Source organism: Oncorhynchus masou, chromosome 31 (assembly GCF_036934945.1).
Source record: "Oncorhynchus masou masou isolate Uvic2021 chromosome 31, UVic_Omas_1.1, whole genome shotgun sequence".
In the NCBI taxonomy this organism is placed as follows: Eukaryota; Metazoa; Chordata; class Actinopteri; order Salmoniformes; family Salmonidae; genus Oncorhynchus; species Oncorhynchus masou.
The window spans coordinates 11,931,193-11,954,856 of record NC_088242.1 but is presented as its reverse complement, the minus strand read 5'-3'; the positions used below and the strand labels follow the sequence as shown (position 1 = coordinate 11,954,856).

Sequence of the window (23,664 nt, the reverse complement as noted above, 5' to 3'; positions counted from 1 at the left end):
GGCAGTCCTTAGAAAAACATTTATCCAGCTCAGCTGCTTCATGCCACAGACATGGCAAAGCAATCGTTGAATGTGTCTCAGGCAGGCGGATCTAAATACATAACTTTCATAGCATTATGATAAAGAATGCGATCTACACACTTTCTTAAACCTAAAATAAGTGAAGAAGTAATTGTGTGTGGAAGTCAAACATTTGTTTTTCATCGGAGGCAGACACATTGCATTTGCTCAGAACCACAGAATCAAGCCCTTTACATAGCCCTTCTCCCCTTGTCTGTAGGCGGTACACATGCTTTTTAAATGGCCCAAATGTTAGACGTTCACAAATGTAACAAATTTTGAGGAAAGTATGAAAAGGCCTTTTCATTCACATGTTTTTATTTATTATAAGCCCTCTCCTGTGAAGTCGTGACTTGCAACATACGCCTAGTTTCCTGAAACGGGTCACATATCATCACATTTCTATATGTTTTATTGCACTTTTATTGTGTATTAGATCATATGGGTTGAAAAGTGTTTTTTGGGCAGACATAAATAAACTATTCCAGGTGAAAGCCAAAGGTCATAGCTTTCTAGGGGTGGGGGACACACACTACTACATCAACAAAATATTGCCCTCTTGCTAGATTGATGACTGAACCAAAGCGAAACAACGCAAAATGGCTGTCAGCTCAATTAACTCTCCAAAATCCCAATTTATTTGAGAGAAACGTCTTACTACAACACTGTTGCAGAGCACCTCCTAACAAAGACAAACTACAATGTCCTAAGAGTCTTGGAAGCTAAGAGTTAGTCCACCGTGTCATTCATTAATTGGGTGAGTTGCTAGGCAGACAGACAGGACTCTGACCTGCAGTGGGAGGTCTGGATCCAGCTGGAACTTGGGGACTAACTCCGTCCAGGGCTGGAACTTCTTGGAGTCTCTGTCGATGTAGTAGTCAAACACAGTCCCTGCAGATGGGAACTTGATGGTCTTGAACTCATTCACCCACCACTTACTGAACTCCACACGGTAGTCTGTCAGCTACCGACCAAACACACACACACAGACAGAGAGAGAGAAGTTAGTCTGAACTTAGCAGAATCTGACTGTCACTTTCCTTCACTTGTTCATGGAAAGTCTGAATTTCACACAGTGAAAATATTACCCTGGCTGCCTCTGAAATTGCATGTTATCCCCTATATAGTGCACTACTTTTGACCAGGGCCCTAGAGGGATGCAGTGACCCCCTTTGGACTCAAGAGATTTTAGCGTTTTTAAACACCTGTAACTGCCACTATCTGCAATCTTTTTACTTTATTTCTATTCTACATAGTCCACAAGGTGGCCAGCACCCCTCTTACAGTATTTGGGGAGAACCCTGCACCCCTTGAGGATGAACATAGTCCTGAGGGGGTAGCTACCTGGTCCTGGAACATGGCCCCTCCGAAGGCCCAGATGCAGGCGAACACAAAGTAGAGCTCGTAGAGTTCTTTGTTGGAGTCGGGCGGGGTGTTCTCAGGCACCAGTAGAAACTCCATGAAGTGGAGCAGGGTTTGGACCAGTGTGACCTCTGGGATAGGAGTGATTTTCTTGAAGCCGAACTTGAGCTTCTCCAGACAGGTAGGCAGGTACTTGTCAAACAGGATGAACAGGTTGGCTTTCTCTGACTGGACCTCTCGCTTCTCGATCCAGCTGGTCACCACCCTGAAGGAACACCATAACAGACATGGTCACTCAGGTCAATAAATATGTGTTGCAGGTTAGGGGTTAATTCCACAAATTAATGGATTCTTATTAAATTCTCTTTCCCTGTAAATTCCATTTAATTAAACTCAAATTCCAGGTCAGACTTTGAATTCAGAGATAATTCAATTCCTCTGAATTCCAATGTTAGGTAAATTCCAATAATTAAATTCCCAATTAAATATTATCCCCAACAATTTCCCAAATTCCAATTAGAATTCAATTCCTTCAGGCTTTTAGGCAGATCATGTCACTGTTCAGTCAGCATAGCTATACTGGAACTATAGAAATACAAATTGCAGTCCATTTCTTATACTAAATGCATTAATTCCATCAACTGGAAAATGTACAAATATTGAATTCCAATTCAAATCAATTCCAAATATTATTATTTTTACAATTCCAAATCAAACTTGAATTCCAATTCTATAACTTGAAGATTATTGAAATTCTAATTGAATTCAACATAAATTCTCCACTTCATGAGTGAATTCAAGAATTTCATTGGAATTTCAAATGAAATTGTAATTGACACCAACCCTAACGTGTCCAATTGTCCCTGTTCAAAGGTAGTGCACTATATAGGGAATAGGGTGTCATACGGGACACCACCGAGGTGTTCGATTTAATGTACACTATATGACCAAAAGTATGTGGACACCTGTTCGTCGAACATCTCATTCCAAAATCACGGGCATTAATATGGAGTTGGTCCCACCTTTGCTGCTATAACAGCCTCCACTCTTCTGGGAAGGCTTTCCACTAGATGTTAGAACATTGCAGCAGAGACTTACATTCAGCCACAAGAGCATCAGTGAGGTCAGGCACTGATGTTGGGTGATTATGTCGCAGTCGGCGTTCCAATTCATCTCAAAGGTGGTCAATGGGTTTGAGGTCAGGGCTCTGTACAGACCAGTCAAGTTCTTCCACACCAATCTCGATAAACCATTTCTTTATGGACCTGTCTTTGTGCAGGGGAGAATTGTCATGCTGAAACAGGAAAGGACCTTCCTCAAACTGTAGCCAAGGTTGGAAGCACAGAATTGTCTAGAATGTCATTGTATGCTGTAGCATTACGATTCCCCTTTACTGGAACTAAGGGGCTAGCCCAAACCATGCAAATCAGCCCCAGATCATTATTCCTCCTCCACCAAACTTTACAGTGAGCACTATGCATTCGGGTAGGTAGTGTTCTCCTGGCATCCGCCAAACCGAGATTCATCCGTCGGACTGCCAGATGGTGAAGCATGATCTCAAGAGAACGCGTTTCACTGCTGATTTCACTGCCAATGTTTGTCTATGGGGATGAATTGACTGTGTGCTCGATTTTATACACCTGTCAGCAACAGGTATGGCTGAAATAGCCGAATCCACTCATTTGAAAGGGTGTACACATACTTTTGTATATATAGTGTATGTGTAGGGAGGTACTGACGGGCTCCATCCCAGGTCAGCAGAGTTGATGAAGAGGATTCCAGCCCGGGACACGGTGGCTGGAGTGGCCGTCCGCAGGTCCTTAATCTCAAACACCAGACGCATGGTGGAGTTAAGAGGGATGCGTTCGTTACTGGCCAGAGTCAACACCTACACAGACACACACACACGGGGTTAGAACCATACAAACATACACACACAAGCCTTCTCTGTCTCACCTCGCTACCAAAATCCCCAACCTGGAGGTGTTCCAGATCACCCTGAGGTCAAGGTGCACAAACACACACAGACCTTGTTGTCGTCCATGACAGTATTGAGGGATTCGATCCACATAGGGTCGATGTCTCCGTCCAGTACAATCCACTTGGGCCCGTCATGGCTGATGAGGGCCAAATCTCTCATCACACAGGAGAAAAGACCTGCAACCAGCGTGGCACACAACATTACACAACAACCAGACAGACTCAAAAATAGGCTTGTCACGATATCAACATTTTACAAATGATATGATACCAGGCCAAGTATCACGATATCAAGTAGTATCACGATACCACGGTGGAAAGAAATCAGTGGCCTAGCATCCTGCTCGCCCCTTCCCCCGACACTTGTTCACGTTTTATAAACGTTCTCCAAAAACTTCTCACTGAAATGTACACTTCGACTCAATACAACACATTGAATTTAACGTCACACTGATCAGTGTATAATAGAATACTGCATAGAATGGCTGATTGCTAATATTTGCAAAGGCCTAGCTGTGATTTGGCTGGAGGAATGGGAGGAAGGAGTAAACAGTACATCAGTGGAGGCTGTGTTTGTGTGTGTCTGCCACCAACCTCCTGTGAGATATATGCATAATGCTCTGCATGTCATTGTGTCAGTAAGGGGAGAACACTGCATGAAACCTTGTTTACTCTTCAGTTAACACAGACACACACACTGTCTCTGTCTCCCTCACTCTCGTAAAAACACACAACACACACTGCTCGCAACTTTTAATATGTTAGGCACCAAACAGAATTTAAGGTGCACCAGAAAGAAATAGATTTTTCATATAGTTTAGGCTTCCATTAGGCCTATATGAATCCTACCTTTTGAAGCACATCTCATGAGTAGCAGACCCTTTTCCTTTCTTCCTGTGCCCATCAAATTTACCTAAACCTACTGTCAAGTTACAAGGTTGTTAGCTAGCTAGCTAATATGGCTGAACAACGTTGTTTGTTATCAAACCAATAATTAGCGACCCAGGATTAGTTTAAAACGCTCCGCGACATGGTTTGTGAACTGATATAAAATGCATACAAATCCCGATAGAAAAAAAGGCATATCTGGTAATATGGGTCACATTGAACCGTTTAGGCTAGAGACAAGACCTCTGGTAATATGGGTCACATTGAACCGTTTAGGCTAGAGACAAGACCTCTGGTAATATGGGTCACATTGAACCGTTTAGGCTAGAGACAAGACCTCTGGTAATATGGGTCACATTGAACCTTTTAGGCAAGAGACAAGACCTCTGGTAATATGGGTCACATTGAACCGTTTAGGCTAGAGACAAGACCTCTGGTAATATGGGTCACATTGAACCGTTTAGGCTAGAGACAAGACCTCTGGTAATATGGGTCACATTGAACCGTTTAGGCTAGAAACAAGACCTCTGGTAATATGGTCACAGAAGTGGCTCCACAATATGGCTCCACAGAAGTGGAGGGATCAGCAAGCAAAGCAGGGTCTACATCCTGAACCAGAGCCGCCACCGAGGCTAGATGCCCACCTGGACCCTCCTCCATGTAGTCAGGTTTTGCCGGAGTCCGCACCTTTGGGGGGGTACTGTCACGCCCTGACCTTAGAGAGAGCCTTTTTATTTCTCTTTTTGGTTAGGTCGGGGTGTGATTTTTAGTGGGCATTCTAGTTTTTCTATTTCTTTGATGGCACCACAAAACCCCAAACAATGGGTATGGTTTCCAATCAGAGGCAGCTGTCATTCGTTGTCTCTGATTGGGGATCATACTTAGGCAGCCCTTTTTCCCACCTTAGATTGTGGGATGTTGTTTTAACATAGTTGCTGTCTTGCCCTGCAGAACTTTACATTCGGTTTTGTATTTTGTTGTTTTGTCGGAGTTCAGTATTAAAAATCATGAACACTTTCCACGCTGCGCTTTGGTTCCATTCAGGAGAGAAGCAGGTGAGTGAGGGCTGGTAGGGGATGTGAAGAGCGGATGGAGAGAAGCAGGTAAGTGAGAGCTGGTAGGGGATGTGAAGAGCGAATGGAGAGAAGCAGGTGAGTGAGGGCTGGTAGGGGATGTGAAGAGCGAATGGAGAGAAGCAGGTGAGTGAGGGCTGGTAGGGGATGTGAAGAGCGAATGGAGAGAAGCAGGTGAGTGAGGGCTGGTAGGGGATGTGAAGAGCGAATGGAGAGAAGCAGGTGAGTGAGGGCTGGTAGGGGATGTGAAGAGCGAATGGAGAGAAGCAGGTGAGTGAGGGCTGGTAGGGGATGTGAAGAGCGAATGGAGAGAAGCAGGTGAGTGAGGGCTGGTAGGGGATGTGAGGAGCGAATGGAGAGAAGCAGGTGAGTGAGGGCTGGTAGGGGATGTGAAGAGCGAATGGAGAGAAGCAGGTGAGTGAGGGCTGGTAGGGGATGTGAAGAGCGAATGGAGAGAAGCAGGTGAGTGAGGGCTGGTAGGGGATGTGAAGAGCGAATGGAGAGAAGCAGGTGAGTGAGGGCTGGTAGGGGATGTGAAGAGCGAATGGAGAGAAGCAGGTGAGTGAGGGCTGGTAGGGGATGTGAGGAGCGAATGGAGAGAAGCAGGTGAGTGAGGGCTGGTAGGGGATGTGAAGAGCGAATGGAGAGAAGCAGGTGAGTGAGGGCTGGTAGGGGATGAGGCTGATTGATTATAGCTGCCACACGTGATATGCACATGAAAGTGAAGTGGATATTATTGGACATGCGCATAGAAGACACTAGTGGCTGTTGCTTAAATTCAACTGACTGCATAAACAAAACTGATTTCATAAACATTTTATAACAGACGCCAGTATGTTCTGTAGATCGGTAGGGATGTTAAAGTCGGTAGTATCATATGAAACGGTACTACAGTATTCTAAAATATTGGTATCATAAGTATCATGACGTTTTAGTACCGTGATATTAATGTGGTACCGGTATACCATGCAACATTACTCAAAAACACTATTAACTCAGGTTGTACAGATGGGGCATTGTGGCTCGAAATAGAGAGAGAAGTCCAGATGCAAAGCTGCTTGACTTATTGTGTTGTTAGGGCTTCATTGACTACACGTTTCAACTATATTTTAGCCTATCTCGTTCCATCGTACCGTCCTTCCATTCTCGGGTGGCAGGGTTGATGATGCCAAACAGCTCGTCACAGGTGACAGCCTTGGGGTCCAGATCCACGATCACCGGCTTCCTCTTCATGGTCTGATAGGTCTTATTCAACGAGCGCATCACCTGGAGACACAACTCAATAGTTTGGCTTCTAACCAAACAGAACATTTGGCTCTATCCAAAATGGCACCCTATAGAATGGCACCCTATTCCCTTTTTAGTGCATTTGAAATGCAGACTCTTCCCAGACAACTGGAGTCAGAAAAGCACAATAGATGTTAGAGGGATGAGGATTTATGGTACCTTGGACTTGCCGGTGCCGGCATTGCCGATGATGAAGACGGAGTGTCGGACGGCCAGCAGCTCTTCCAGCTGAACCACCTTCAGAATAAAACTGTCCTCCGCCTGCAGATTCAGGTCCAGCACTGACTTCTTCACTACCTGAGATGCACACCCACACAACAAATACCTCAGTTACAGATGTAAGATGTTAATTTGAGGCAGTTCGCTACAGCAAGGAAAATAATCCTGAAGCATCAGGAAATTGGAATTATTATGTGGATTATAATGAATGGACATTTTGTTGTAGAGGCTGATACATTTTTTGTAAGGGAAAATCAAGTCTGAAATTTCTATGTAGAAATTACAAATTTCAGAAGCCTTTTTAAACCACAAATACACTACAAGTTTTACATTTCCTGCATTGCATAAAAGTTCTCCTGCAACAGGGTGATCAATTACGATCCTACATCTGTAGCATCAGAAACGACTTTTCTAACAAAGACAACCGTTTTTTACTTCAGATGATAGATAGATACTGTATAAACACAGGTGTACATTTATTTGAGTGCTCATGTTACTTCTGCCCTTCCCACCTCTGTCCTGTGTTCTGTCTAGTTAAGGAGAGGCAAGTGTGTGTATGTGTGTGTGTGTGTTTGTGCGTGTCCGACCTTCTCAAAGTCCAGGTTTCTCTTCCTGGGGACATCCAAAGCAGGGAACAGGTCTCCAATCAGTCCCAGGAACACAGGCGAGTCGTCCATCACGATCTTGGGGACGTTGAAGTCTCTTAGAGCTCTCATCAGGACCTGGTCCTCCGGGCGACCCGGGTCTCCTCTCTTCAAAGAGCCGGCCACCACCAACACAGACTTAATGGCACGAAGACCCCAGTCATAGTGGTCCTGTACACACAAACACAACACAAAGGAAACTATATGAAGATGGTAAGAATGTAAAATCTCTGTGGTTGTGAGCAGACAGCAAGTCTGGGTGAATAGGGTGAGAGTGACAGTGTATTAAAGCAGTGAGGTAGCTACTGTACCTGTTTGGAAAGCAGCTCTTTGCAGAGGGTGTAGAGGGTGATGAACTTCCTGGCCAGGACTCTGGCGTCAATGAAGCCTTCAGCCACCAACATGATCTCACAGATTAACTCAAAGTCCGGCACCACCATGGCACATGGCCTACAGGAGAGAGACACTCAGGTATGAAGACAAGTCAGGGCAAGAGAGAAAGAGACAGTGACAGAGAGAAACAGTCTGCAAAAAAGAGGGAGAAATAAGATAAAGAGATGGTGAGGCTGACAGATGGAGAGAGTTTGTGAGATAGACAGGCAGAGAGAAAGATCCACTATGTGTATGGTACCTGAACAGAGCCTTGAGGTTCTCCGGTAGCTCTGCACGGCCGGCGTATCCCGGGTTCATGGTGATGAAGGCTCCCACGGTGGGGATCAGCTTGATGGTCTCACCCAGGAAGTTAAAGATGATCTTCTTATCTCTGATAGCGTCCTGAACAGACTTCACCTGAGGGGGAGTAGGGTCAGTGTCACCATGAGAGAGAGAGAGAGAGAGAGAGAGAGATAGAGAGAGAGAGAGGAGGGAGTGAGATGGGGGAAAGAACGAGAGGGGGGGGAGATCACGATCAAGGTTTGTGGTATAGAAAGAGAGGCATAACTTACCTGTACAGCGATGACAGACAACACCTCCACAGAGATTCGGTTGAACTCGTCAAAGCAGCCCCAGGCCCCAGTCTGAGCCAGACCCTTATAGATGTCTCCACAAGACTGGAAAGACAGGACAACATGAGGCCCAATCAGAAACCACAGCAGAATCTATTGTATGCTTGAATAAGATGAGATTTTTTGGCAATATAAGAAGTCTGAGCAACAGATTCACCTTGTAATCCATCTGCTCAGAGCAGTTGAATACATAGACCATGATGCCGAGGGCTCGGCCCAAGTCCTTGGTGGTCTCGGTCTTCCCGGTACCGGCAGGGCCGGCCGGAGCCCCGCCCATGATGAGATGGAGAGACTGGGTCAGAGTGATGTAACACCTGGGGGAGAGACAGAAACTCTTTACATGATCGCTCACACAACAGAACTGAACAGAACGGAGTGAGACATTATGTCAGTTTGTCATTTTTGGGACAAAATTAGTATTTTGGTAACATCCTGTCAAGATCAAATGTGAAAATATATATTTTGATGGATTAGATAGAACTCATATGAGCTGAGCTGTGATTGGTCTGTGCACCTGTCAGTCAGAGGGGTGATGACCAATCGTGGGGTGTTTCCCAGATACTCGTAGGAGTATCTGAACAGGGCATCACAGATGTTAGCGAAGCAGTGCTTGTTATGGTCGTCCCAGCGATGCCTCAGCTGAGACTGCCACATGAACGCCCCGACGTTATCAATCTGGAACAAAAAGACAGAGACAGAGCATATAGTCAAAACACTAGAGACCCCAGTAAAAACACCAGAGACCCTAGTCAAAACCACAGAGACCCTAGTCAAAACACCAGAGACCCTAGTCATAACACCAGAGACCCTAGTCATAACACCAGAGACCCTAGTCAAAACACCAGAGACCCTAGTCATAACACCAGAGACCCTAGTCATAACACCAGAGACCCTAGTCGAAACACCAAAGACCCTAGTCATAACACCAGAGACCCTAGTCAAAACACCAGAGACCCTAGTCAAAACACCAGAGACCCTAGTCAAAACACCAGAGACCTCTGAGTGGTGAACAAGAGTGGTGAACAACAACTCGCCCGCCCTCTGGTCATTCTCGAGCATGCCGAACTTCCTCACACTCTTGCAAGTAGGGGAATGCGGTGAGATATCTCACTCATAATATCAGAGAACCAGGGTTACGCAAATAATCTTAAATTATCTTTCAATTATTTGTTTCGATATCTCACGTGGGATATGGCCAACTCCCATATCGCAAATGTGCTCTCTTTCCGAAGCCAGATAGTCTCATCGTATCAACCCTCAGAGGCCCCGACACTGAGAACACTACGCACCAAAGAACGCGCAGTGACGTCTAGCCAGTAGAACCTCATAAAAGTATGAGGGGATGCCCAACAAGCCACATTGCAAATCTCCTGCAAGGAGATGCCCTTGAACAGTGCTCTAGATGTAGCTATACCTCTGATTCAGTGAGCCCCCAGGCCTTTCGGAAGCTGTAACCCCTTGCTATTATAGGCCAATCTAATAGCTTCCACAATCCAATGTGATAACCGTTGACGAGTGAGGGACCTTCCCTCCCAGGGAGGCACCCAGGACATAGAGTTGGATGGAAGTCACCACAGTCCAGACACCCAGCGTTTCTCATCCGTTCTCATCCTCAGTAGGCCAAGAGGTACTACTGAGATGGACGATGCCTTCCCCTAGTGCTTGAACTAGTGCCGGGGGGAGGGCCATGGCACAAAGGGCACACTCAGGGGTTAGATTCGATTCCCTCCGTCTGCCTTGAGAGCGAACGCATGAGAATGGGAAGTTCAAGGAGCAAGGCCAGTCCAGACCGGACCAAATCTGAACCAATCATAGATGTCTTTTTTTGGGTCGAATTAAGGCCACTACGGACTGGACCAAATCTGAACCAATCATAGACGTCTATGTTTCCCAAGTTTGAACAGCACAGTATAGTACAGCACAGTACAGTAGCAAGACTCGACATTAAGGCTTGTCCACTTGTCCAGGGCAAGTTAAAAAAATAGTCGGACAACCAGAATATAGATTTAATTTGTCTGAATGGACAAGTAAAAAAAATCACAATATCAAACAGTTACTTAGATCAGAATAGGATCAGGCAGCGGCGCTGCTACAGCGCACAGCAGGGCATGGTTGACATTGAGTGAATTGCCTATATTCCTATTTGCTATAGCCTATTTCAATAAATATGTTATATTTACACAAAGCAAGAGAACAATGTAGACAGAGCTAAGAGTCTCACCAAAGCAGCGCAAAATATCTGGTCAGAAAATACCTTGTGGGTTTTTTCTCTCTCCCAAATGATCTGGGCCAATAGCCAAAGTCTATTTTTATATCACGGAAACTCTGTTGTCTTATTGTTGCATAAGCCCAAATGTTAAAGGAAAGCTTATGAAATAACTACGTAGTTGGCCTAGGCCTATTGCCATATTATTCTAGCAATGTGCAACCTACCTACAACAAATATCGTAGCCTAGGCCTAATAGGAGTGTTAATTGCTAAAGTGGAATTATTTCGACACCTATTATTAATTCGACGGCCTATTTATTGCGTTACCTCCTTACTTCATTTGCACACACTGTATACTGATTTTCTATTGTGTTATTGACTGTACGTTTGTTTATCACATGTGTAACTCTGTTTTTGTCGCACTGCTATGCTTTATCTTGGCCAGGCCGCAGTTGTAAATGAAAACTTGTTCTTAACTGGCCTACCTGGTTAAATAAAGGTGATATTTAAAAAAAATGTAAAAGAGAGGAGGAAAAAAATGCAAATTAATTTATAATTATGCAGTTCTGAGGACAGCAGAGTTGCTCTGCAGCCCATGATGATGGGCTCTTTGACTGTGTCTATCATGACACAAGGTGAGACCCAGATGCAGACACAGGAGGCAGATGGTTGGAGTCTTACAATGTGTATTAATCCAAAGGTGTAGGCAAGAGAATGGTTGTGGACAGGCAAAAGGTCAAAACCAGATCAGAGTCCAGGAGGTACAGAGTGGCAGACAGGCTGGTGGTCAAGGCAGGCAGAATGGTCAGGCAGGAGGGTACAGAGTCTAGGAGGTACAGAGTGGCAGACAGGCTCGTGGTCAAGGCAGGCAGAATGGTCAGGCAGGAGGGTACAGAGTCTAGGAGGTACAGAGTGGCAGACAGGCTCGTGGTCAAGGCAGGCAGAATGGTCAGGCAGGAGGGTACAGAGTCTAGGAGGTACAGAGTGGCAGACTGGCTCGTGGTCAAGGCAGGCAGAATGGTCAGGCAGGAGGGATCAGAGTCCAGAAACAGGCAAGTGTCAAAACCGGAAGAACTAGAAAAAGGAGAACAGCAAAAACCAGGAGAACGGGAAAACTGCTGGTTGACTTGGAAAAACATACAAGACGAACTGGCACAGAGAGACAGGGATAAATACACGGGGGAAAATCAGCAACACCTGGAGGGGGTTGAGACAATCACAAGGACAGGTGAAACAGATCAGGGCGTGACAGTGTCACTTTTTCCATCTGCGCCTCGGCTAAATTATTTCAGTTTCCTCCTATGTACTGTAGTCATGCTTTTGGATGATGGTGGTAGGCTTTTTGGAGGGTGGGGGGGGCAAGTAAAAAATCTGTCATACTTGTCCGAATGACAAGTGGCTAAAAAAGTTAATGTCAAGCCCTGAGTAGTGTGCAGTACTGTACCATACAGTACAGTTTAGTCGAGTACGGTTACATTTTTGTCTTGCCCATTCACCCTCTGAATGGCACACATACACAATCCATGTCTCAATTGTTTCAAGGCTTAAAAATCATTCTTTAGCCTGTCTCCTCATCTACATTGATTGAAGTGAATTTAACAAGTTACATCAATAATGGATCATAGCTTTTACCTGGATTCATCTGGGCAGACTCTAGCTAGGTTTCCATCCAATTTGCGACAGATTTTCATGAGAATATTCTAAAATCCACATAAAAACAATACGTACATTTTCCCACCAGAGATGTGTTTCCATCAAATTGACTTGTTGCAGATGAAAGGCTATGCGTGATGACGTAGTGCTCCTTTACATTTTCTTTCCCGAAAAAAAAAAAAAGTTTAAAAAAAGTTTCCATCACATTTTCAATTCTACTGATGGTTTTCTCACAATAAATGTTACATAGTGAATGTGCCCACTCTGGTATTGGCACGTGCAGATACAGTCTGCTCGCTGTTGGCTAGAGCGCACGTATAGCCTACATGACGAGATTATTATGGACAAAAGAGAGAGATTATTTGTATTTGTCAAACGGCAGCCAAGCATCGATAATCATGCACTTTCACCACCCTGTGAAGTTCATCTAGTTTGGGGTTTGTCCCAATTACATTTGGCTTCCGCCACGCAAGCTGGGATAGCTGGAAGGAGTTGCTTGCCTGGGACGGTGCGAGAGGGGAGTGGACTGGGGGTAATCGAACATTGCTTGCGAGTGTTCGAGACCCAGGCAGACAAAATCCAAGGTGTGCGTGTCTTTGCCTGATATGGTTGACCCTGCTCGGGCAGGGGCCTTGCTCGGTACTCCTTGGGTCGAGTTAGCAGGCTCCATGGCTCCAGAAAACACCTAATCCGAAAAAAAGTGAAACATAGCTAGCGTTCACCTCGTGGGTAAGTAGCCTAGCTAGTTAGCACAATGTTAGCCAAAGGAAGCTAACACTTTGCTGGTCTTGCGACGAACAAAAGCATGGCTCTCTACCAATAAGCAGTGAAGCTAGGACGTCGATCTAGTCACTGCGGCACGGTAGTGGGTTGAGCTTAGTGAGAGAGAAAGCTATTAATTTTACCCTTCCAGGTAGAAAACTAGTCGGTAGCATAGCAAGCCTTGTGGCGAGCTAGCCAGGTTAGCTAAGCCTTGCAGCTAAGCTAGCCAAGCCATGTGACGCTAGCTACCAAAGGAGACAATGGTAAGAAAAAGCATAAAAGCAAATTCTTGCCTGAAGTGAAAACGTTCCTTTTGGCGAAGTCAGCCAACACAGAAGACGAAAGCTGAAAACATGTGCTCGGCATTGTAACCTCATGTCACACCTGTGAACAGTTTAACATGAAAATAGATCAAGTCGTGCTAAGGAGCACTTAAAGTAGTACTCTTCGTGAGGAAGAGAGGTGAGAAGACCAGGCGGGCGGGTGAATGACTCCTTACGATGAGGGAAGGGGCTCACCTTGTTCGCTACTTGACCTGTCTGTCTCTGACATACGTGTGTGATTGGTTCTTCGAGCTTCTGAGATTCTGGAGAATCCCACATTTGAGATATCGAAATGAATAATTTAAAAAATAACTCTAACCCTAGACCAGTTTTGTTTTGCTTGTTAGTTCAGTGGTTCTCGACAGAGAGAGGGTTAGGCTTACCTTGGTGCTGATGAGTTTGGAGACTACGTCTCGAGCGTGGACGTCGATAGTACAGATGGTCATGATCTTCTGACGGTCTCCTCTGGACAGCTCTCCAATCAGCAGCGTGATCAGAGTGTTCAGCTGGGTCACCTGTTTCTTGAAGTAGTCCTTGAGGGCGTTCTCATAGCCCTCCTCCAGCCTGGCGAATGCTATGCCCACCTCCGTGGTCCACCAGATTTGAGTGGTGGCCAGGGCAATCTGGAACACAACACAACACATGTTGAGATACGTACTCACAAACAAAAAAAATGTGATGATTTGAGTTATCTGCACACAAATCAAGACGGTGCTGCAGTGGATAGCAGCCATTTCATGGGCTCCTAATTTGTGTGTTTTTTTACACTGATCTTAAATGTTGTTGTACATGTCTTCTCCATCATTTCCTATGACTGAAAACAGCTTCTGGACATCAGAACAGCGATCACAAAACTTGATTTGGATGACAAATTCTACTTCAACGTGTCGGCAGCTCTGGACGTTCTGCTTACTCTGGGCCAGGCCCTAATCCCCGGGAGTCGAAAGAGGAAGCAACGCCGCAAGAGAGGAAAACGCCATATTTAAGAGAGACCACTCTCCATATTTTCAAGCATAGTGGTGGCTTCTTAATGTTATGGGTATGCTTCTACTCATTAAGGACTGGGTCATTTTTCAGGATAAAAAAATAAATGTAAAGGAGGTAAGCACAGGCAAAATCCTAGAGGAAAACCTGGTTCAGTCTGCTTTCAACTGGACACTGGAAGATGAATTCACCTTTCAGCGGGACAATAACATAAATCACAAGGGCAAATCTATACTGGAGTTGCTGTACTGGAGTTGCAAGAAGACAGTGAATGTTCGGCGGAGTTACAGTTTTGACTTAAAACTACTTGAAAATCTATGGCAAGACTTGAAAATGGTTGTCTTGCAATGATCAACAACCAATTTGACAGACCTTGAAGAATTTAGAAAAGAATAATGGGCAAATGTTGCACAATCCAGGTGTGGAAAGCTCTTAGAGACTTACCCAGAAAAACTCACAGCTGTAATCACTGCCAAAGGTGCTTCTACAAAGTATTGACTCAGGGGCATGAATAATTATGAAAATTAGATATTTCTGTATTTTCAATACATTTGCGAACATTTCTAAAATCATGTTTAACCAAGAGATAGGTGAGAGTACATACCTGGGCTGGGTAGTCAAACAGCCACTGTTCTCTGGGTTTCTCCTCGTAGGCCTGGACCGCCTCTCCAAACTCCACTCTCAGAGTGGCACACATCCTCTCCAGCACACGGTTCAGCCACATCTCCACCTGCACACAAACACAGAAGGAACATCTAAAAATACAGCATAGCATTGACTGTAGTATACAGAGCCGTAATGTAAGATTTACACACGTAGTTATACAGTAGTATATGACTGTTTCCACACCTGTCCTGAGCAGTCACAGTCCTTGTCAAAGGTGACATACTCAATCTCTTCACTCCACATTCCCAGGGCCACCTTGATGGGCTTGCCACTCTCGTCCAGCTGGAACTTGAGGTTGGACAGGCTGTCAAACAGCTTGGACAAATGCTTGCTGACCTGCAGATGGGAATACAGGCAGTCACACACTGGAGATATAGGATAATATGTGGTCTGTTGCTGTTTTCTGTAGATGTACTGGCTGCCTGGAAGCATACCTCCACAGGGTCATTTCCATTGGACAGGATGTCCAGCAGGTCAGCAGAGGAGACGAAGTAGAACCTGGGGAAGGCCAGACGCTTGGTCTCCAAGTACTCAGCCAGAGCCTTCTCACACATAGCCAGTCTGAGGGGCAACACACATGGAGATAACCATTATAGTCATTGATTGGCATGGTCAAACCAGGGCAACATTGAAATCTTATATAATAATATTTGTTGGAAGCCATTGTTTTACCCTGTCTCCAAACCCTCCAGTTTCTCCAGAAGCCCCTTCTTATTGGTGGACTCCACCACGTTGGTAACCTTCATTGCCTCAGCCATGATTTCCTTGAAGTCCATGTCGATGCCATCAAATCGTTTGGAGTCTTCGGGTAGTTGGCAGCGGATGTCCTCAGAGCCAATGAAGATGCTCTCCAGATGGGTCCAGGTGCGCTGCACAGTGAACCAGATGGAGATGACGGAGTCTGCAGTGGACAGCCTATGCTGCCAGCCAGACACCTCCTCCAGGAAGTGAGCAATGTACTTGGAGGTCATCAGAGTCTGCAGCTGTACCTGAGGTCACCAAAGAAGAAGAACAGGGGTTAGTCACTGATGTCATACATCGCCCATAGTCATCAGGAAGTACATCTGCACAGGGAGCCAAATGATGGAGGTCCCAGTGAATGGAACTCAATGGACAGATCGCAAATGACACTCTATAGTGCACTACTGGCACTGCATGAAATGAGTGTGATGACTGCCTATCTAATCCTGTTTGATGTGGTTGTGTGTTGTGTACCTGGTTGTCCTCCAGAGTCTCCACCAGCTCCTCGTTGGGTTTGAGCAGCATGGTGCCTGTCCGGCCATGAGGCTCGTGTTCAAACACCATGGAGCTCCACGTGCTGTCCAGCTCGGCCAGAGTCTGAGGGGAAGAAAGGAGACCACATGGCAGGGGTTAGTAGGGGGAGAGAGACTAAAAGGCATGTTCACTATAATCACTAACCTATAATCACTAGCCTAACCACTATAGTTTCTATATGTGTCCTCACCTTCTCCATGCCAGACTCCTTGACGGCCTTGTCCACGATGCTGCGCACCTCGTCCTCAAACTGGTGCAGGTTGAGCTTCAGCAGGTCCTCAAAGGTGGTCTTCTCAGACATATCAAACTTCACCTGGGGGTGGACATGGATTACAGGTTCAGTAAAAGCTTTATAACCTAGCTCTTAGCTATATGATAGCTATATCAGCTCTTTATGACACATCATCAGTCCTGAATGTAATAAGGAAATGGAGAAAAGCATTTTCCAATGTCATTGGATGCATCCCTAATGGCATCTAACTTCCTATATAGTCCTATAAAGGGAATAGGGTGCCATTTGGGACACGACCATTGGTGCCTTTGACTGAAGCTGACTTGTACCTTGGTGGCCATCATGAGCTGCAGCCAGTGGCGGTCCCTGATGGCCGGGTTCTGCAGTTCTCCCACGGCGCGCAGTGACGTCATCATGTTCTTCACCATGCTGTCCAATCCGGTAAAGGCATCCCAGGCTCTCATCTCTTTGTCCAGCCCCTTGATGTCCTTGGCATACTTCTTGGTGTCCATATCCATCTCATCCACGTTGATATCCTTCCACAGGGTGGTCTTCCAGTCATCCATGTTCCCGCTCACCTGCAGCCACAACCAGCACACAGTCACTCACTGTCCGTCAATCTATTGAATCAGTCTCATTGATTATCTGACCATTGACTCAGGTCAGCATAAGATCAGAGTAGAGAATACAAACAAGATGAATAAAAAATTTTTTTAAATCTATTAACCAGAGTGACACTATTGCATGCATCCAGATTATTTCCCCCATTATGTTTATGCCTTTTTTCAAAACACCAGTATGCCTGTGAGCTGTGGTCTTACCAGCAGGATCATGTCCCAGAGTTCTTTGAGCAGGATGATCTCCTTGCGGCAGGTTTTGAGCTGTTTGTAGTCGGGAACATTCACCTCAAACAGACCGGCCGAGTCTGACAGGCCCTCCATCTCTTCCTCCAAGCCCATGATATCCATCTGAATCTGTGGTTACTCACCGGATTGGAAGGTTTAGGGTTTATACTCAACACAGAGCTTAAATTAGATCCACAAAAGATTTTGAACTACTCACATCATCGAGAGCCCCGTGTGGGTTTTCAAAAGAGAATTGGAAGAATGGCTGCTGTCTGAACTTCTCTCTAAACTCATGCTGTTTGATCTGTGGACACACAGGACACACAGCTTCACACCATGCCCATACATGTATCTCTCTCTTCGTCCGTCGTCTCTATGTGATTTATATAGATGTAGCTACATATACCGATGTGTTAAAAATTACCTCAAATTGCTGGCATTTCCTTCGGACGATGTTGACTTCATGTGCTTGCAATGGAGCCAAGTTCTGTTTGACTTGGAGGGACGTCTTTTTCACGTTATTCCAGTGCTCTGGAAGATCCTAAACCAAGACACATTGTTTCATGTTTAAAGGCTAAATAAAGCTCAGCTTCTTGCTTTGTTATTGAGCAAGGGAAACCCATGCAGTAAAGAGGTTCTGCCCTTGCCCTTAAAACAATATCTCTAGTGATCCTAGATCTGTGGTAAGGTGCCACTTTTACCTGGAGTCAGATCTGTGTGTCGCCTACCTGTAGCTGAGCATGGACCTCGTCAGGCAGCTCCTCTCCAAAGTCTTTGAGGAACTGGATGGTTTCCTTGAGAGGGGAGAACATGGTGTCTGTGGCTGCCTGTCTGTCTTTCATCCTCATCAAGTGACCCATGACCCCCACCAGGCCCTGGTAATCCCCTTCCTCCACGGTTTTGGTCAACCCATCCTTCACCTCCTTGATGAAGCCGTCCAGGTCCCTCAGGCTAGGAGAACACACACACACACAAACACACGCATACAAAGATGCGCTCACACACACACACCCACACAGCAGCAGCAGACAATTAACAGTTGAAGAAAGTCTTCATCCTACCAATGAATCCCATTCTGAAGGTCTTTAACGCAACACCTAGCAGTACTATTGTCCTGTCACTGTTGGTCTGTACCTGTTGGTGACTCGGTCTATGAGGAACTGTTTGAACATGAGGCTCCAACGTTTGATGGTGTTGAGCAGGGCATGTTTGAAGGGACGGATGTCAATCTGGAGCCAGTGCTGCAGCACCTGGGAGTTCTCCAAGTTGCTCACCTCCTTGTACAGTTTCTCATACGTATCGATCTGTAGGGGAACACACACAGCACTCATAGGGACCAACCCTGGAGAACCTAACACTCCTACATCAGTGGAGGCTGTTGAGGGGAGGACGGCTCATAATAATGTCCAAAACAGAGTAAATAGAATGACATCATACACATGGAAACCATGTGTTTGATGTATTGATATCATTCCAATCATTCCACTCCAGCCATTACTACAAGCCCGTTCTCCCCAATTAAGGTGCCACCAACCTCCTATGTCCTACATAAATTGCTAAGAGTCCCTACTGTGTTTTAGGGGGTGCATCCTAAACGGCACACTATTCCCTAAAGAGTACATTACTTTTGACCGGAGTCCTATGGGAATAGGGTGTCATTTGGGATGCAGCCAGGGACTTCTTTCTGTACCTCTTCCTTGAAATCTTTCAGTGTGGGGGGGTTCTTGGGCACGCTGTCCTCTCCGTGCGCCTCAATCTCCTCGGGGGAAAGGACTTTGCCGTAGAGGAGGAACTGTTCCATGAAGTCATCCCTGTCATCCTGCCACAGGTAGGCGTATTTATAGAGCACGTCCCGATACTCCTGGGCCTCTTTCATGGCCCCAACAACCTGGTTCAACACATTCTCACGCATGTCTGACAGCTCTGACATCTCATCCAACTCCACCTTGAGGGACACATGGGAGAAACATACAAAGACACACACCATAGTTTACACAGGGTATGATGGTTCAAAATGGGACACACACATAGGTAACATTCAATCTCACACACACAGGGTTGTACTCACATCGTAGCATGTTTTGTTGGTCATTGATATCCGAGGAACTAGTTCAGCAACTTGGTACACATCATGGATGAGACTCTCGACCAGGTCGTAAAAGCCATCAGATATGCCATAGACCAAAGACGGGTAGAACGATGTGTCTCCATCCTCCAATTCAAAACGCACCTCAAACAGTGGGTTTATACTTGACTGCAAGTCAACACAACACGCCAGTTAGTAGCACATAAAGGGATTTAACACGACTGATATCTGTCAGGGTTTGTCTCCGAGATGAATTATACCTTGGCGAGCATGTTACTAGCAAGGAACTTGAGAGACACATTGACGACTTTGTAGAACCCGTCCAGGACTTTGTCATCAATGTAGTCGACGTAGGCCATCCACGAGTAAGTGCTCTCATCTGCTCCAAACAGCTTCTTATTCTCCTTCAGACACCAGACACACAGACTCTTCAGCATGGCACACTTATCAAACATTGACTTTACAAAACATTAAGAACACCTGCTCTTTCCATGACATAGACTGACCAGGTGAAAACTATGATTCCTTATTGATGTCACCTGTTAAATCCACTTCAATCAGTGTAGATGAAGGGAAGGAAACAATTTAAAGAACCATTTTAAGCCTTGAGAAACTTGAGACATGGATTGTGCATATGTGCCATTCAGAGGTTGAATGTGCAAGACGAGATGTGGTAGTAAGTGCCAGGCACACCGGTTTGTGTCGAGAACTGCAACTCTGCTGATACACTCTCTTGTGTGTATCAAGAATGGTCCACCACCCAAAGGACATCCAGTCAACTTGACACAACTGTGGGAAGCATTGGAGTCAACATGGGCCAGCATCCCTGTGGAACGCTTTCGACACCTTGTAGAGCCCATGCCCCAATGAACTGAGGCTGTTCTGAGGGCAAAAGGGCTGGTGCAACTCAATAGAAGGTGTTCTTAATGTTTTGTACACTCAGTGTACTGAACACTCTCCCATAGTGTACTTATTCACTGTTTGTTACATACTGTATGTAGTAGTTGTTTCTTTACCTGTGTCAGTTGGTGGAGTTTCTCGCCAGACTCTTTGATGGCAGCGTACTTCTTGTTAAGGGCTGCTTGTCTTCCATCCAGGTCCAGCAGAGAGTCCTTATTGTCCTTCCTCTCAAACATGGGGCTCACAGACCACTCCTGTCATTCACATCACAATACAACCATCACATCTTCCCTCCAGTGGTACAGTACAGAGGGGAAAGCAGGGGTGTATCAGATAGACGGTCCTAACCTCCATGATTATGTGCATGGCCTCCACGTTAGTCTTAGCCTGGTTGATTCTGCTCTCAAAGTCATGCAAGTTGTCTCTCATCTGCTGGATATACTCCCACACACCTGGCACACACATAAGTGACCATTATGACCATATGTTATGAATATGACTAGTAATGTTGTGTTCATCAGCCTTCAGTCCAGTACCTTCCCCATGCCAGCTCAGAGTGCTCTCAGCCAGGGCCAGTTTCTCATCGATGCCCTTCAGCTCCTCCTCAAGCAGTGGAAACTCCACTGGCAGGACGGTGGCTCGGATCTGTGGATGACAGATACCACCTCAGAAGGTTTTTACATTGAGTTTGTGTCTTTCAGTTGCAGTTTTAGAATTAAAACTCCACTCCTTGTATGTTAACCAAACATACATATATTCATCCATCTGTCTATGCCCTCCCTTCCAGTGTCCTGTCCTGTACCTGGTTGTACCAGGAGACGATGAGGTCCAGGTTGCCCACGTATTTCCTGAAGGTCTCACTCTGGGAAAAGACTTCAGCAGCGCTGGGAGGCACATCCTGCTGGCCCTGGATGGTCAGATACTTCACCTCCCTCAGAACGGCCACCAGCTGCAGCGAGATAATCATGTTACTCCTTTCACACCTCACAGACCAGACACAGAGATATGGCTAACTCTAGCATAGTCTGTTTAGTCTACAGAAAGTGTCAAGACAGAGTGTGTGTTTGGAGAGAGAGTGTGTGTGTGGGCTGTGTGTGTGTGTGTGTGTGTGTGTGTGTGTGTGTGTGTGTGTGTGTGTGTGTGTGTGTGTGTGTGTGTGTGTGTGTGTGTGTGTGTGTGTGTGTGTGTGTGTGTGTGTGTGTGTGTGTGTTTAGAGGGCGTTTTCCAGCCAGACCTGCTTGTTGAAGTTGACACTGAGAACGTTGTTCTTGGTGTTGCGTAGAAGCAGAGGCTGCTCCAGGTTGAACTGGCAGTCAGTGCCGACCCGGGATGTCCACTCTGTGTACACACTCACACAGTACTGGTGCAGCAGCCCCATCATCTCTTCATACTTCTGGAACACCAGCCTGGCCTCATCCGTGTCCATACACCTGGATACAACACAACACACAGGACTGTTAGCCTCCAATACACACTGACATCAACTGTCTGCAAGGCCATTTTAATGCATTTCATTTCAACATGCGTATTCATAGAAAAAAAGTTAAAAGGTGAGGAGTCTCAGATGCTTTGTGTATAGTTAACCAGGACACTGACAGTAGTGTATACTAGAGTATGAGTGGCGGACCATACTACAGCACGTACGGGTGGTGGATAGCCTTGAAGTTCTTCATGGGGATCTGGATGCGGTCTTGTACCTCCCTGGCCCAATTGAGTTGCCCGGCAACGTGGGGCATGTTTTTGGCAATGGGCGGGACGCCTTTACATGTCTCCACGGCTGCCATCTGGGCGTCGTACACCAGCTTGGTGTGGTCCAGCTCTGAGCTGAACATTTCCACCAGCTCCTTGTACTTAGAACAGATCTGGTTCTGGATGTGAGGGCGCTCCAGGATGAAGGCAAACATGTCCAACATCTACATGCAGGAGGAAATGGAAGGGGGTTTTGAAGAGTGACTTTCACTACTGTACATTCTTTAGGTTTCAGAACACCTTACATTAGACTGACCTTGACAGCAGACTCCGTGGAGGCACAGTCATCGAAAGCCTGGCACAGGATGGTGCCTAACCGTCTCTCAAAGTCCAAGATCTGGTCCTGGAACTTCCTGAAGTTCTCATCAAAGCTCTGAGGGAGAGGGAAAGAGGAGCAACTCTGATTCCCTAGTAGTGCACTACTCTGAACATCACAGCTGGCTCTGCGTCTGACCTTACTCCCTAGTAGTGCACTACTCTGAACATCACAGCTGGCTCTGCGTCTGACCTTACTCCCTAGTAGTGCACTACTCTGAACATCACAGTTGGCTCTGCGTCTGACCTTACTCCCTAGTAGTGCACTACTCTGAACATCACAGCTGGCTCTGCGTCTGACCTTACTCCCTAGTAGTGCACTACTCTGAACATCACAGCTGGCTCTGCGTCTGACCTTACTCCCTAGTAGTGCACTACTCTGAACATCACAGCTGGCTCTGAGTCTGACCTTACTACCTAGTAGTGCACTACCCTGAACATCACAGCTGGCTCTGCGTCTGACATTACACCTTACTACCTAGTAGTGCACTACTCTGAACATCACAGCTGGCTCTGCGTCTGACATTACACCTTACTCCCTAGTAGTGCACTACTCTGAACATCACAGCTGTCTCTGCGTCTGACCTTACTCCCTAGTAGTGCACTACTCTGAACATCACAGCTGGCTCTGCGTCTGACCTTACTACCTAGTAGTGCACTACTCTGAACATCACAGCTGGCTCTGCGTCTGACATTACACCTTACTCCCTAGTAGTGCACTACTCTGAACATCACAGCTGGCTCTGCGTCTGACCTTACTCCCTAGTAGTGCACTACTCAGAACAACACAGCTGGCTCTGCGTCTGACATTACACCTTACTCCCTAGTAGTGCACTACTCTGAACATCACAGCTGGCTCTGCGTCTGACATTACACCTTACTCCCTAGTAGTGCACTACTCTGAACAACACAGCTGGCTCTGCGTCTGACATTACACCTTACTCCCTAGTAGTGCACTACTCTGAACATCACAGCTGGCTCTGTGTCTGACCTTACTCCCTAGTAGTGCACTACCCTGAACATCACAGCTGGCTCTGCGTCTGACATTACACCTTACTCCCTAGTAGTGCACTACTCTGAACATCACAGCTGGCTCTGCGTCTGACCTTACTCCCTAGTAGTGCACTACTCAGAACAACACAGCTGGCT

At 46.1% G+C, this 23,664-nt stretch overlaps 1 protein-coding gene across 1 annotated transcript in view; it reads right to left on the bottom strand.

The window, feature by feature from the left end:
- The window catches only part of LOC135523423 (dynein axonemal heavy chain 17-like), an 89,270-nt gene that overhangs the window by 56,432 nt on the left and 9,174 nt on the right, over positions 1 to 23,664 (bottom strand). The window contains exons 10-44 of the mRNA XM_064950088.1: positions 22,457 to 22,573; positions 22,096 to 22,364; positions 21,686 to 21,881; positions 21,254 to 21,400; positions 20,988 to 21,096; positions 20,800 to 20,903; positions 20,568 to 20,705; positions 19,812 to 19,955; positions 19,534 to 19,719; positions 19,156 to 19,410; positions 18,600 to 18,769; positions 18,194 to 18,416; positions 17,890 to 18,006; positions 17,683 to 17,769; positions 17,442 to 17,594; positions 16,950 to 17,198; positions 16,579 to 16,701; positions 16,329 to 16,451; positions 15,786 to 16,102; positions 15,548 to 15,674; positions 15,297 to 15,449; positions 15,052 to 15,177; positions 13,847 to 14,086; positions 9,032 to 9,192; positions 8,675 to 8,831; positions 8,458 to 8,562; positions 8,145 to 8,302; positions 7,825 to 7,963; positions 7,457 to 7,684; positions 6,810 to 6,947; positions 6,497 to 6,629; positions 3,452 to 3,579; positions 3,162 to 3,310; positions 1,405 to 1,687; positions 851 to 1,024 (exon numbers count right to left, since the gene is read on the bottom strand). Coding sequence (XP_064806160.1) covers positions 851 to 1,024; positions 1,405 to 1,687; positions 3,162 to 3,310; positions 3,452 to 3,579; positions 6,497 to 6,629; positions 6,810 to 6,947; positions 7,457 to 7,684; positions 7,825 to 7,963; positions 8,145 to 8,302; positions 8,458 to 8,562; positions 8,675 to 8,831; positions 9,032 to 9,192; positions 13,847 to 14,086; positions 15,052 to 15,177; positions 15,297 to 15,449; positions 15,548 to 15,674; positions 15,786 to 16,102; positions 16,329 to 16,451; positions 16,579 to 16,701; positions 16,950 to 17,198; positions 17,442 to 17,594; positions 17,683 to 17,769; positions 17,890 to 18,006; positions 18,194 to 18,416; positions 18,600 to 18,769; positions 19,156 to 19,410; positions 19,534 to 19,719; positions 19,812 to 19,955; positions 20,568 to 20,705; positions 20,800 to 20,903; positions 20,988 to 21,096; positions 21,254 to 21,400; positions 21,686 to 21,881; positions 22,096 to 22,364; positions 22,457 to 22,573 — 5,826 coding nt within the window. The remainder of the gene's footprint in view (positions 1 to 850; positions 1,025 to 1,404; positions 1,688 to 3,161; positions 3,311 to 3,451; positions 3,580 to 6,496; positions 6,630 to 6,809; positions 6,948 to 7,456; positions 7,685 to 7,824; positions 7,964 to 8,144; positions 8,303 to 8,457; positions 8,563 to 8,674; positions 8,832 to 9,031; positions 9,193 to 13,846; positions 14,087 to 15,051; positions 15,178 to 15,296; positions 15,450 to 15,547; positions 15,675 to 15,785; positions 16,103 to 16,328; positions 16,452 to 16,578; positions 16,702 to 16,949; positions 17,199 to 17,441; positions 17,595 to 17,682; positions 17,770 to 17,889; positions 18,007 to 18,193; positions 18,417 to 18,599; positions 18,770 to 19,155; positions 19,411 to 19,533; positions 19,720 to 19,811; positions 19,956 to 20,567; positions 20,706 to 20,799; positions 20,904 to 20,987; positions 21,097 to 21,253; positions 21,401 to 21,685; positions 21,882 to 22,095; positions 22,365 to 22,456; positions 22,574 to 23,664) is intronic.